The sequence below is a fragment of the Simochromis diagramma genome, unplaced genomic scaffold (assembly GCF_900408965.1).
Source record: "Simochromis diagramma unplaced genomic scaffold, fSimDia1.1 OVJJ01000024.1, whole genome shotgun sequence".
In the NCBI taxonomy this organism is placed as follows: Eukaryota; Metazoa; Chordata; class Actinopteri; order Cichliformes; family Cichlidae; genus Simochromis; species Simochromis diagramma.
The window spans coordinates 2489686-2502950 of record NW_024387332.1 but is presented as its reverse complement, the minus strand read 5'-3'; the positions used below and the strand labels follow the sequence as shown (position 1 = coordinate 2502950).

The window sequence follows — 13265 nt, the reverse complement described above, 5'->3', positions numbered from 1 at the left end:
GCATAATCATAACCATGTTCAGTGCTGACTGAACACCCAGCAACATGCTCGATGCACGCTCAGTCACCCAGGTAGTCTGTCCCGTATTCAGTAAGTGAAAATAAAATAAACAATAAATCCGGACGTTTTCAGTGGGGGACACGTTTCGTCATCCAGGTGACTTCTTCAGTCTCAGCTGACTGCAGGTTTCCAACCTTATAAACAGTGAATGAAGAATGGGCTGTGAGGTTCTTTCATTTAATAGTTGGAAAGAGGCACAAAGTTGATTTAAAATCAAGATGTTTGTGATTAAAGTGCAGTTTTTAAAACGTGTATTTGCTGGCTTGGTGGCAGCTGTCAGGGAAGGACAACAGGACACGCCCACACACAACACCTGCTGGAGGAACAGCGCGGTGTTAAATTATTTACTATTTCATTCTGTTTGTACAAACCTGTTTGCTATTTAATGACTAAAGTTGAACGCATTAACACTATAAATGACATTATTTATTATACATTATATTTTTATTAGAATTATTTTCATGTTTTATTATATACAGATTGAATCGTGGGGAAAAGACTGGCGCAAGATGAGTATAAACTCAAAGATTTGAAAGTAGCAGAAACCTGAATTTTCTGGTGAGCTGGGGTTAATCTTTATAATCTCACAGGTCATAGTGTTAATCTGAGCAGCGTTCATATCATAAGATCTGCTGAAGCAAAAGGACTAAACAGACATGTCACATTTTTGGATGGTTTTCAATGAGACAAAGTGGTAGCAGTTAAATCGGTCATTAACCATAAAAAGCAGCCGATTGCATCAGAGTCACGCTTAAGTCTAACTGTTAACTATTAACTCATAGCATGTAGTGATCATTTTAAGAAACATTCATTTTTTTTATTTTTTTATTTTTTACAATGCAGCAAAAAATAAAAATCCGCGTGTCTTATGGTTAATATCTGTATGAATGTAGCGCATAATGTAGCACGCTGTGCTTTATCTGTTTCCTTTTTCTGCTGTGAAGACAGTTCAGACTTTAAGTCCTGCTGACCGTTCAGTCGCATTTATAAATGTTTTGTGTGGTAAATGAGCCTCGGGTCACACAACAAACTGCCTGAGTTAACCATTAAGTATGAAACGAGTCGGTCTTATTCACACATTCACAAACAACAAGCTTTTTGCATAAATACTTAGAGTTTCTAAATGATGCCATGAACCCTTAACATCGCCTACATAACATTTTTATACTTCGAGGAAAATTGTTTTACTTTCATTAAACATGTTATATATGAGCCTTTTACACAGGACTGAACATTTAGATTGTTTTTTTTATAAATGACATACAAGGAAGGAGCAACGCTTTAAATAAATGATGAGTTAAGTACTAACTAATATTTAATGTGTAATTCTGTGTGGTTATAAACGTGTTACCAAAAACTGCACATACAGAACCTGTCACATTTATTAAAAAACAGTTTATAAAAAGAAAAAAACATCAAAAGTATAAACTTATTTAAAACTAAAACCTTTATTGTTATTAAGCAAATAAACCGAAATCACATTTTTATACCCAAATTTGATCACAGTGTTCTTTGAAACGTCAGAAATGAATCAAGCATAACTTTAAGGCACTGAGACACTTTTCTCTGTTCAAGGATGCAAGTAAATACCTGTAATGTAGCATCATCTGAAAATGTATGGATAACAATAATGATCATATTTGAGCATTAACAGATTTTGATGAAAGAGCTTGCACATAGAAGAAAAACTTATTAATATTTAGGGTAGCTGTGCATTAACTCTACATTTACTGTGGTCTAATAAACTTGTTATCGCTGTACATATGAAACTTTGTATAAGATTCTAAAATGTGGCCACAAAAACACAAAAGAATACAGTGGCACAGTGTGCCAGTAAATAAATTAAAAAAGCTTTTGAATGTCTAATATAGTCAGGACATAAAACCAAGACATGCTGTGAGCTGTTACAGATTACAGGGAGTGGGCGTGCTCATTGATTAAAACTGAGCTCCTGCAACAGCAGTGTTCACTCGGTGTTCACTTGGTGGTACAAGTCAAACAACAATGCTGTCACTACCCAGATTATTTTCTTATTAAATAACAGCGCTGTGCAGACTGTCACCATAACACTGAATTTGCAGCACATTTAAATATGGATCTCTCACTGCGTTGTTTTCCTTTCAGGAAACTGAAAGGAAAACTGTCCAATAAAATGATCTTTGTGTGTCTGTGTGGATAGGGGTGAGGGGCATGACTTGCTACACTGCTGCTGCTCTGCTAATATAAACATATTGGCATAGTAAGTCCCTAACACGCAGAAGCAAAAGACATCATATATCAGAAAGAAGAATTCGCCTGTAGAGCATCTAAAATTAGCAGACAGCTGACGGGTTTAACTCCAGTCTTTAAAGTAGAGAAGTAGCTCAAGTATCTGCCTCCAGCTCTACTTTAGAAAAGGAACCACGGGTGAGCCTGAAGTCGGAGAGCAAAGAGCTGTGTTAGTATTAATAAGGTTTATGGGGTCTTTCAGATATAGCAGGTCCTGATTATTCAAGATTGAGAAGCATTTTAAATTAAATTAAATAAACTAATATGTAGTCCCAGTCAATACTCTGACTGTAGTGTTCTGGATCATCTTTAGGGTTTTCAGGGAGCTTTTAGACTTAAACGTAGATTCTCCTGCACTGTTCGGCGCATTGGGTGGCAGATCTCTGTCGGCGCATTTGAAAGTCCTCCACCTTGTCGTGCAGGAGCAGCCTGGTTTGCGTCGTGCACGTGATGGTGATCTTGGGCAGTTGGTGCGTTTGTTGGTGTAGAATGTGACTTCCAGAGCGCATATGCCGCTCAGTCACTCTCAGTCATGGAGGGGTGTAAGGACGAGGACAGGGCCGCCTTGTTACAAGGGCGATGTGTGGCAGTCCAGAGGTGGACTTCTTCATTGGTGGCCTGGTCCCGGTAAGAGACCTGCAGGATAGTCTTGGCCATTGATGTTGGGCCACATGATGTTTTCCACGTCTCACAGGCTATTAAAGTGACCTGATAGTAAAAAGAACGATTGTCCAGCCAAGAACCAGCTTTACAGCGTGACTCTGAAGTGGGCTGTTTCTAATTTTACTGATATTGTGGAACTGAATCAAGTCACACAAATGTATCTGTGTGATGTGCACGCTGAAGGACATATCCTAGTCTACAATAACTCCAGGGTTTTCTCACAGTGTTAGTGGAGGCCGTTCATACTCTGCTTTTAACAGTCATAATTCAGTCACACAGTCAGTCCACCTGCCTGCTTCATTAGAACACATACAAACAAACAGATCTAGCATCATCCTGTAAAAATAATGTGTGTTAAGAACTGGGAGATGTGCCTGATCTCGAACCACATCCCTGTGGTGGTGCATCTCTAGAGAAGTAGCTTTTGCACTCCAGAAGCCTGGTGACAGAGTGGTCCTCAGGGACAGCATTATATGCTGTATGAATGAGAATGGGCAAATCATGTAACCGTGCTGACTTTAGAGGGGAGAAAACAGAGTGTTGACATGTTCACAGGAAATCTGAACTAAATCAGAGGGGACGTGTAAAGATGTGCGTTTACTTTCAACCCACCAGTTAAACTACTGCTGAGTCGGCCTGCAGAGCAGTCTGCAGGGCATTCACCGCTGAACGATTTACACTGCAAGCTTAAGTCTGCAGCTCGCACTTTCAGACAGCTGAAAGTCAAAGTTGTGCTGCACACAGACGTCAGTGCAGCAGGATGTATCCACCTCCTGTGAAAACATAGATGCTCTGATATACAAAGCGTGCTGTACTGCGCCTAAATTAAGACCGAAATAAAGAAACAAAGGGCTCGACTCATATTCTGCATCTGCGGTGAACAAACTGAAACTAAAGAGGAATTTCTCAGAAACCACCACGAGCCACAGGAAGTAGCTCCTTTTCACACACTGAATACTCGAGTCCTAAGAAGCTCAGATTTGTGTCTCTGGTGATGATGTGAGTAGAAAACTTTATTGTTGTTTTAAAGTTCTGACTATTAATCCAACGCTTTGTCATGCATCCACAGCTTTACTTCTGCCAGGATTTAGCTAGTTATCAAATTTAAATTGTTTCAAAACATGAAGGATGTGAGGAGCTTTTCACCATTCCAGCTTTTAGGGAATAAGGTTACAAATATCTAATCTGGCCATGCAGTTGATTAGTTCTGGTTATGATAACAGCACAAAGCACTGAATCTCACACAGGATGTGAAATGTGCTGATATGACTCACCGGTGAGAAACCGTCCTTTCTCTGTGCTTGTGTGAAACATAAAATCTGTGTCGACTTTAAGGCTCATGAAGAAATCACAACAACTTTTACTGTAGGTGGACGCCACACTCACAGGGCTCAAACACTGCCTCCCATTTGATTGCAAACTTACTGCAAGGTGATAAATTATGTTTCTGGTTATGGAGTTTGTGGAAGCTCAGCAAAAGCTTGCACAGCGAGACATCTGCTGTGGTTTGACTGGTCTGACATCAGAGTTTAAATGCAACATGATGGCAAAATCGACTGTTTGTGCCGTAGTTCACAGAAATCTGAACCAAATCAAGGCAAGCACAGCGCACAAACAACAAGCTCATCCCTGCTGAATGCAGCTAAAACTTACCACTGCTAACTAGACATTTGTTGCAACCCTTGACAGAAGTGATGGAATCACCACATTTAAAAGCTTTTCATTCATCCTTTTTGTAACAAATAAAAAAAAATCTCAGATATGACAATTTCCCATCCACCATAGAGCGAGAGGTGGGGTACACCCTGGACTCTCCACTAAGTGCAAGTCTTTGGTCTGTGGGAGGAAGCTGGAGTACCTGGAGAGACCCCACACAGAAAGATCCCGGCCAGGAGGAGGAGTCAGACTCACGACCTTCTTGCTGTGAGGCAAAAGTGCTGAATTAAGTTGTTTTTATTAACTGTATATTTTTTGTAGATCAAGGAGAAGATAAAAAGACAGAATCATCATGTCATTTTCATTTCGGGGGGGGGGGCACCTGCACACATCCAAATATGTAAAATAGTTTGCCGTTACAAGAGAGTGTTTGCAGACCTTAACAAGCTGTTGCACCTGCCTGACTGACAGGAAGCATTGCAGCTATACAGGTGTTACATGAAACAGTGGGGAGGATTACACAACACCTCCAAGAAGGAGATCCAGCACACAGCACAGCAAAGGATGTTGGCTGTTCCCCCACAGCTGTAACTGGAGTAAGTGCAAACAATATGAGAAGGTCATAAAAGGAAAACATGCACGCAAGTATCAGAGCAACAGGACAGAAAACTCGAAGCAATACGCCCTGAAACTGGAAAACAAAAGGTTTGGTGTCTCTGTGGTTTGTTTATTAGGCACAAAGTAAAGAAAGCTGAATGAACATCCTTATTTCTGCCCTGGGTTGAGTTAAGCTCCCTGCACCACGTTTTAATCTCTTTACAGTAGAAACAAAATCCCAACCTGAGTAGAAAAATGTCTCACTGTGATTCGACACACACGTACGAGTCAAAGATATCGATGCGTTACGTTTGGAGGACGAGACAGAGACAGAGTGCTTTCACTCTGACTCGCCTTCCTGTTGACGACATCCAGCCTGCTCCGGCATGCTCTCTACACTGTGAACAACAAAGTGAACAAGACAACGGTCTGCTTGTAACTCGGATCTTTTTTGTAAGAAATCTGAATAAAAAACTTAACAGAGGCGACACAACACAAATGTTTCCTGATCATTTCCTTTTTTCCTTATTTATTCAGTAAGACTAAAATTCTTGAAATGCAAGCAAAGACTAAAAAGCCCATGCAAGCATTTGACCTGCAAACCTGGTACTAAACTGGTGGTGGGAGGTAACAAATATCTGTATGGTTTAAGCACAGTGGTGCACACAGAAGGGCCGAATGCTACCACAGGGCGAGAGGCAGGGTACGCCTGGCCTCCAGTCTGTCGCAGGGCTAACACACAGAGACGGACGGACAACCATTCGCACTCAGATTCACACCTAAGGGAAGTTTAGAACGACCACTAACTGCATGTCTTTAGTCTGTGGGAGGAAGCCAGAGTAGCTGGAGAGAACCACACAGACTCGGGGAGAACATGCACAGAAAGGCCGTGGCAGGTGGTGGAATCAAACTCAGGACCTTCTTGCTGCCCGCTCCAGTCATATGATGCAAAAAGCCCACATTAAATACCCACAGTTGTCTTCAGCAGGGCAAACATTTGGACAAAAACCTGAAATTCTGAATCCGACAAACTGCAGACAAAATGTGACATGCAGGAGAGCCAAGCAGCGTGTCGATAGATGAAGGGGCTCTGTTGCTAAATTCAAGGAAAAAACAACAACATGAACTGCACTATAAAAATGAGACTGTTGGCATTGATGGCTTTACCGAGTCTGAGCGCTCGTCTTTCTCACAGGCGCACGAGTGAGGCGAAATAAAAAGCACAAACAGGCAGCGTCTGCTTGGAGTTCTGTGCCTTTACTTTGTGTTTTTCAGTTTCTGTTTTTGATATTGAGATATTTTATGCTCTATTTACACCTTATGGAAGAAAGAACTACATGCTATCTAAATAAAGTGATTTGACTTCACCCAAGCTTTGCTTTGAACACACATCCAGAGCTTTGAGATCAGTGGCTCAACAAGGGAACGTAAGGAGCTCTGGCATGAAGTCCCTGAGCGTTTGAAAACAAGCATTTAGTTCCACTTTCTCTCACCTGGTGTGAAACCAGATGACCAAAAAGTTAGCTCAGCATTGATCATCTAACAGGTTATAATTGTTCTTTTAGATGTATTTCTTAATAAATAACTTTTCGGACGTATTTGATGTATGGGACTTGGTATCTGAGTTATTAGATCACATTTGTTCCTTAATAATGGGATTTTATGCTTTTTCATTGGTTCCTTCACCTATCCAGGCAGTGCAGAGCTAAATCTTACATGCATCACTTCTCTGAGGACATTAATGTTCTACATGACTCCTGACAGCCTACCCACCCTTTGCTGGCAGCAGTCGCGACAAGGCGCTTTAACTTCTAAAGCACGTTGCTGCAGTATTAAAAAGAAAGCTCACACGATCCCATACAAACAAGCACCTGATGACAATGGGACAGAAAGAGGAAAAGAGCTCAGGGAGGGCGAGTGAAGAAGCGCTCAGAGCGTCCCGTGAAGACCCTCAGCAGGGTGACCGTACCCAGCGCTGCTATGAGCTTCATCAAAAAATGTTATGCTTAATTTAAAAGCAGAGTCCAAACTGGGGGTAATGACTGTTTGCAGTTTGCTTCACCATCACAATAATTAAAAAAAGTGTGGAACGAGCAGAAAGAGCACGTTATTGAAAACCTCTGATGGCACAGACCATCTCCAGCACCAAAATTGAATTTAGGCAAGCAGCAAAAATCTGTAAAATTACTGTTTTTTTCTGTTGCACTTCCAATTTGTGACTTTGGCTCCAGTGTGTGTCTCTTAAATAAAAATGTTTTATAGTGTAACTTTAATGACTTGGTTATGGAAAAGGCTGAATTAGGTTAATGGCAAAGAACACAGTCATCCACAGCCATTACTGGGCCTTCCTGTAATGCGGGTTCCCTATTAAGTGCTTTTAACACACATTCGCCGGCCTCTCCGCGCTCCGAGTTTTGATTATGTTAACGAGTGGTCATGCACGATTACATGTACAAGGGTCTTGGGTAGGCAGCTGACGAGCAAAGAAAGGCTTTAATGGAACACTTGTCGACTCTGCTCGTCTGTGCAAATCACACATTGGTGAAGCTCATCCCGTAATGAGACGAATCACATCAGCGTAATCATGTTTAATGTCATCGTTCTGTCTCCTTTCAACTCGGCCCGTTTGATGATTCTGTATTTAGCATTGGTTTGATTAAACGACATGCCCTCTTTTGACACAAACACTCAAGTCTGACCTTTACACTGATTACACACAGTCTGCTATGCACACGCACGAGCCACAAATACCAATTGTTCCTCTACAACCGAAGGATGACGGCAGGAGTTACCGTCAAACTGCGAGTCAGTCACACAGAAGTGAAATCAAATCTATGGAAATGATCGTGTCAATAACTAGTGAACCACAGCAGGGATGGGACAACAAATTCACTCTTTATCGACGTCCTTCTGAACGTTACCGGCTGTACTTGCTGTTGTTGAATAGTGCGCGATGCCGGAAAAGTGGGACAATGCCAGCCTCATCTGGATGAGCGGTTTGGATGTTTTGGCAGGGACGTCGAGCAGCCCTGGGCCTGGTGGCCATGCTGACTTGTCACTTCAGTCCAGTAGATTGTTTTCCGTAGATGAAGTTATTAATTACTCCATTTTTTCAATAAATTGTGTTCTGGTCACTACTGTGGTGATACCAGCACTACACAGATGTGCAGACGTCTAAAAACTATTTCTATCTGTAGAGAATCTGCTTGAATCACAAAGATTTAAAAAACTACAATATGCAGAAGAGCATCTCTGAACACAGCAGCTGTTACTCCTGCCAGCTAAGGAAAGGAGTCTGAGGCTACAAATGATGTGTTGATGCATCATCCGGATGGTGGGCTCAGACTTTACAACATGGATCCATTGTGCCTTGTGTCAGTGGTTCAGGTTGGTTGTGGTTTAAGGTGTAGAGGATACACTTTGGGCCCGTTAGTACAAATTGAGCATCGTTTAAATACCACAGCTTATCTGAGTGCTTTTGCAGACCACATCCATCCCTTTACGACTACAGCGTAACCAGCTTTTGTGGCTGCGTTCAGCAGGATAAGGCGCCACGTTACGAAGCTCAAATCATCTGAAAGTGTTTTCTTAACATAACATTAAGTCCACTGGACTCAAATGGCAGCGCCGCAGGAACGAACCGTGGAACAAGAGACGCCGAGGCTGTGCAGTCGGCATGTTTGTAAAATCTCCGAGAGCAGTTTTCAGCGCCTTGCTGGATCCACGCCATGAAGGCTTAACAGTTCTGACGCCAGCAGGGGTCCAACATGGCGCTGCAAAGGCGAAACCTTGTGGCTGTTAGTTTTGCTGATCTGGCCCAGTTGAGATCAAACTGGTTTCTACGTCGCTCGTGAGCTGACATGACTCTGACTCGCCTGCCTGGACTGATGGCTGCTCAGCCATGTTGAAGAGGACAACTATTGACATTAATATTAGTTTAAGTTCAAATTAGTGACAAACTGACAGCTGTTTATGTTTTTATTTCAAATAACACAGCTTTACTCAGCTATGATAAACACACAACCTACCTGCTGCCAGTGGCGTAAGACTCATATCTGTTTGAAACAGACACAAAAACATCAAACTAAAAGAAATTGTCACAAAATCACCACAGGAATAGAGATGAACAATTTTATTGTGAACTAACAAAGTTTATGCAAATATTTGTACTTACTGCACAACAAATAATTACATGGTTGTAAATGAGACTGAAAAAGGCCCGTCTTTGGTTCACTCAGACATCTAAAAGATTCCCCTTCCTCACCCATAATCTACAAACACATCATTAAACAGGACTAAATGATGAACTGAATGTAGGGCTTTCTATTGCACCTCAGCTGATTTTAACATGAATCTGGTTTCCATGTTTTGAATGTTTATTGTAGTGTAGGACCTTCTGCCTCGTCTTGCTGAGCAGTAGTTAGACCTGTTTGAGTGGAGGAAACGTTCTGTCTGGACCTGGACAGCCTGCTGCCTCTCTGTCTACCCTCTCCCTCCTCATACTGCTTCTGTCCTCTGACTTCTTCCTTCCCCTGCGACAGTCCTGCGCTCTGCTCACTGACTGAAACAGCACTCTGTCCATCCAGAGCTGAGGCGAGCCCTGGCACGTGGGTCTGCTCAGAGCTGAGGAGCTCTTCGGTCACCGAGGCTGTGCTCGTTGCTCCTTGGACCGACTCTGGAAGTGACTCTGCCTTCGTCTCCTCCTGTGCACCGCCTTCATCTCCTTCACCCTCAAAAAGTTCTGGAGTAAAAAACACAGTCTGGTCCTTTTCGTCTTCGTCTGAACTGCCTGCTGCAGGTGGTTCGTTTTCACAGCTGGGCGGGGCCGTTACTGGAGCGGGCTCTGGAGCCAGACTGGTTTGGTCTCCTCTGGCTGAACCATTAGTCTTCAGTGATGCAGAGGCGATCTGCTGGTTTTCTTTGTCGTCACAACAATTGGACGTTTCCTGGCCAGGACTACTCGGTGCACTTCTTTTAAAAATGGGCTTCCTGAAGGTGTGGTTGGTGGGGCTGGAGGTGAAAATGGAGAACAGAGGCAGCGCTGCTCTTTTTTGAAGTGGGAGAGGCTCTTCTGAGGGACGGTGCTGCTTCTTCAACTGGTCTGCATCATGGAAAGAAAATGACATAATTTAACATTCACAAGCAGCTCGAAACTGACAGAACGCACGTTTATACTGACAAGGTTTTGAGACTGTCAGCAGTGTGTGCTAGGAGGTCAGCATACGCTCAATAGAGCCCGAACAAAGGTTAAGAGGATTTAATTAAAAGCAACAGTCCAACATCTGCTCATCAGCTCGCTCCAGCGCCACTCAGGCATGCAAAAGACCTTACAGTAATGAGGCAAGCCACTCAACTGATCCCATGGCCCCCGCCCCCAACGTCCACTCCCAACTATGATGGGTTGGGGGGGCTACTGCTCCTCTACCACTCTATCCACCACACTGAACTCAAACAGACTAACAGCTCAACCTCGTCATGACCCCAAAGACAATGGGCGTCGCCAAGGCGATGTGCAAACACGTCACCTCGGCGTATTTCCTCCGCGTGATGTCATGCTCCGGCACACCCTTGACAAAAACGATACGCACCTTTTGATCCCCGTCTTTCAAAAGCGTCTGTGCATAAAAGGTCACGATTCATGAAAAATTAAGTTGGACTTGGCCTCACACCGTGCAAATCTAACATTACCTCCTTCCACACATCTGCTGAAGGAAAAAGACGTCTGAAAGCGGTAGAAATCTCTCTATTTTCTGACCTTTATTTACACAATTTGAAACACAAGTGAGCTCTATAGCCACGGTTCGGTACGCGTCTGCTGCCTGTACGGTAACGAAGCCCCTTCTCCGTGTTTTTTTCTACATATGCATGAGAGTCCACGGACATCACGGCTACTTCACTGATCTTTTTAAAGGCGTCGTAAGTGCCGGTAAAAGAGACGCATTAAAGCAACATGAATTTGATTGGCACGTGTTCTTACTGCTGTACAGCCTATTGGTCAAATTTAGTATGCTTTTACACAATGCAGCACACCACAGTCAGGTCTGATAACGTAAAGCTTTGCCACTGATTTAGCAGATCCCTTTAAAAATCCACATAATAACTTTTGTGATTCTTTGAAGGTTTTTGACATTTTTAATGAAAAATAAGTCCTGAGCTGGAATACATCTTCATGTCACTGGTGGCAAAGTATCGGGGCACAGACAAAAATAAACAAATCAAGAAAAATCAGGACTGTTTCAAACATTTTCCCAAGTGCAGAAGAAGAAAGAAGAGGATGATATGCACAAGAAAAGGGTGGAAACACTGTGGGTGCCTCCATTGCTACTTGGCCCTCAGTTACTTCGTCGTTACTGCTCATGTAAACCTCTCGGTACCATTCAAGGCAGCATTATTGGACAGGCCTTAACAGAGAGGACAGAGCCCAGCTTTGATGAACCGAGATCTATACCTGCTGTATTTTTTAGGTCCTTCAATAAGACTTTAAAGAGATATTGATCTTCCCGAAAATTCGTCTCTCAACAGATCCATCAATCTCACCTGCTTTTTCTTTCTGTTCAGCTTTCAACTGTGTATGGGAACAAATGAGGTCGGCTGAGGGGCTTGAGTGCTGCTGGGGTTCAGGTAGTCTGACACTTGAGATAGGTATCTGAGGTTCTGAAGCCTCAGGCAGACTATGTCCCTCTGCAGCGGCTGCTAGGTGGCTGCTGGGAGACGAGACAGTAGAGCTGATGGCCTGCCTGTCAGCAGGAGCCCCATCCATCTTCTTCTGCACCTGAGAGAATGCAACCAAAGACTGCATTGCATCGCTGAAGGTGCTGTGATGCTGCACAAGCTGGCGGACCCATTTAGACAGACCTGAGATTACAGACACACAACAGAGACAAGTGCTAGCAAACATCTTGCAGTGGATAACCAGTGCCATCTAGTGGTAAAACTGGGTGGATGACTAGTGCAGAGTACCTGTGATGTACTTATTAGGATTATTCCTGTACCGATCATCCACCAGAATTAGAGCTCCCCAGTCATTCCTGTGGCGAATGCACCTGTAAAATCAAGTTTGGAGTTTTCATTTAAAAGTGCAAAGGGCTCAGTTTTAAATCTGAAGCAGCTGCAGAGGTTTACCTCCCCAGGGCCTGGTTCAGGGCTCTGTAGGCCTGAATCTCATACCAGCGACTGCCTGGGAGAAGACCTCTGGACTTAGAGTGCAGGTCATTGTACTTCATCTTCAGTTCCACCTGAAACACAAACAGAACAACTTTTAAATGTCTGTAAGTCACTTGTGTTGATGGAGAATATTTACAAACAACAGGTATAAAAAATACAAAAACATTTCATCGAGGCTAAAATGAAAAACAAGAAGCAGTGAAAGCAAAACATCAGGGCAACACGATAGTCACATGGCTTTAGGCAGTGAGTGTCGGGTTCAATTCCCGGCCAGCCCAGGGCTCAACGGCAGAGTTCACCAAAATCAGACTGAGGTAAGAGTCGGGGGTAAGAAGTCAGCACAGCTCGAGTTAATGAATCAAAATGACTCCATACGGGTCCGTCGAGGGCTTGTTAATGAAGCTCAGTGGTGCTGCAGCTAACTTCTGTGGGGTTTATAAGGGAAGGGTGTGTTCGTATTAATCGCAGTTGTGCTTTTTTGTTTGTTTGGTTTGTTTTCCTTTACTTATGTTCTAACATGAGAAGCTTTTTTCTATTCAATGTAACCAGTTTTTGTGTTTCCCTTTTTTCTTTTCTTTTCGTAAACTGTATTCATAATAACTCAATAAAAATATTTGGAGTAAAAAATCAGAGGGCTCCTCAAACTAAACTGAAAACGAGTGAAGACGGCTCGTCTTTCAGTCGCCGGTGGTGTGGCAGGTGTCTCTGTTGAGTGTCCCGGGACGCTCAACAGAGAAAGACTGAGATGCAACCAGCAAAGTATGGAGTTGGAGGTCTATGATCCATGATGGCAGCAATTTGCATCAAATTTTGGTTATTGTTGCTCTTTGTTTTGATTTTTTTGCCCCATATTCATT

At 43.0% G+C, this 13265-nt stretch overlaps 1 protein-coding gene and 1 long non-coding RNA gene across 4 annotated transcripts in view; one reads left to right on the top strand and one right to left on the bottom strand.

The window, feature by feature from the left end:
• The first annotated feature begins 1528 nt into the window (after nt 1–1528).
• On the top strand, nt 1529–6842 carry LOC120718078. The gene is made up of 2 exons (XR_005692366.1): nt 1529–3990; nt 4777–6842. It is a non-coding gene; the product is annotated as an uncharacterized LOC120718078 (long non-coding RNA).
• A 2519-nt stretch (nt 6843–9361) lies between these two features.
• The window catches only part of brip1 (BRCA1 interacting protein C-terminal helicase 1), a 41335-nt gene continuing 37431 nt past the window's right edge, over nt 9362–13265 (bottom strand). For all 3 annotated transcript variants that reach the window (XM_040006397.1, XM_040006395.1, XM_040006396.1), the window contains exons 17-20: nt 12367–12479; nt 12205–12287; nt 11782–12099; nt 9362–10345 (exon numbers count right to left, since the gene is read on the bottom strand). In XM_040006397.1, the coding sequence (XP_039862331.1) occupies nt 9621–10345; nt 11782–12099; nt 12205–12287; nt 12367–12479 (1239 nt within the window). In that variant the 3' untranslated portion in view covers nt 9362–9620. The remainder of the gene's footprint in view (nt 10346–11781; nt 12100–12204; nt 12288–12366; nt 12480–13265) is intronic.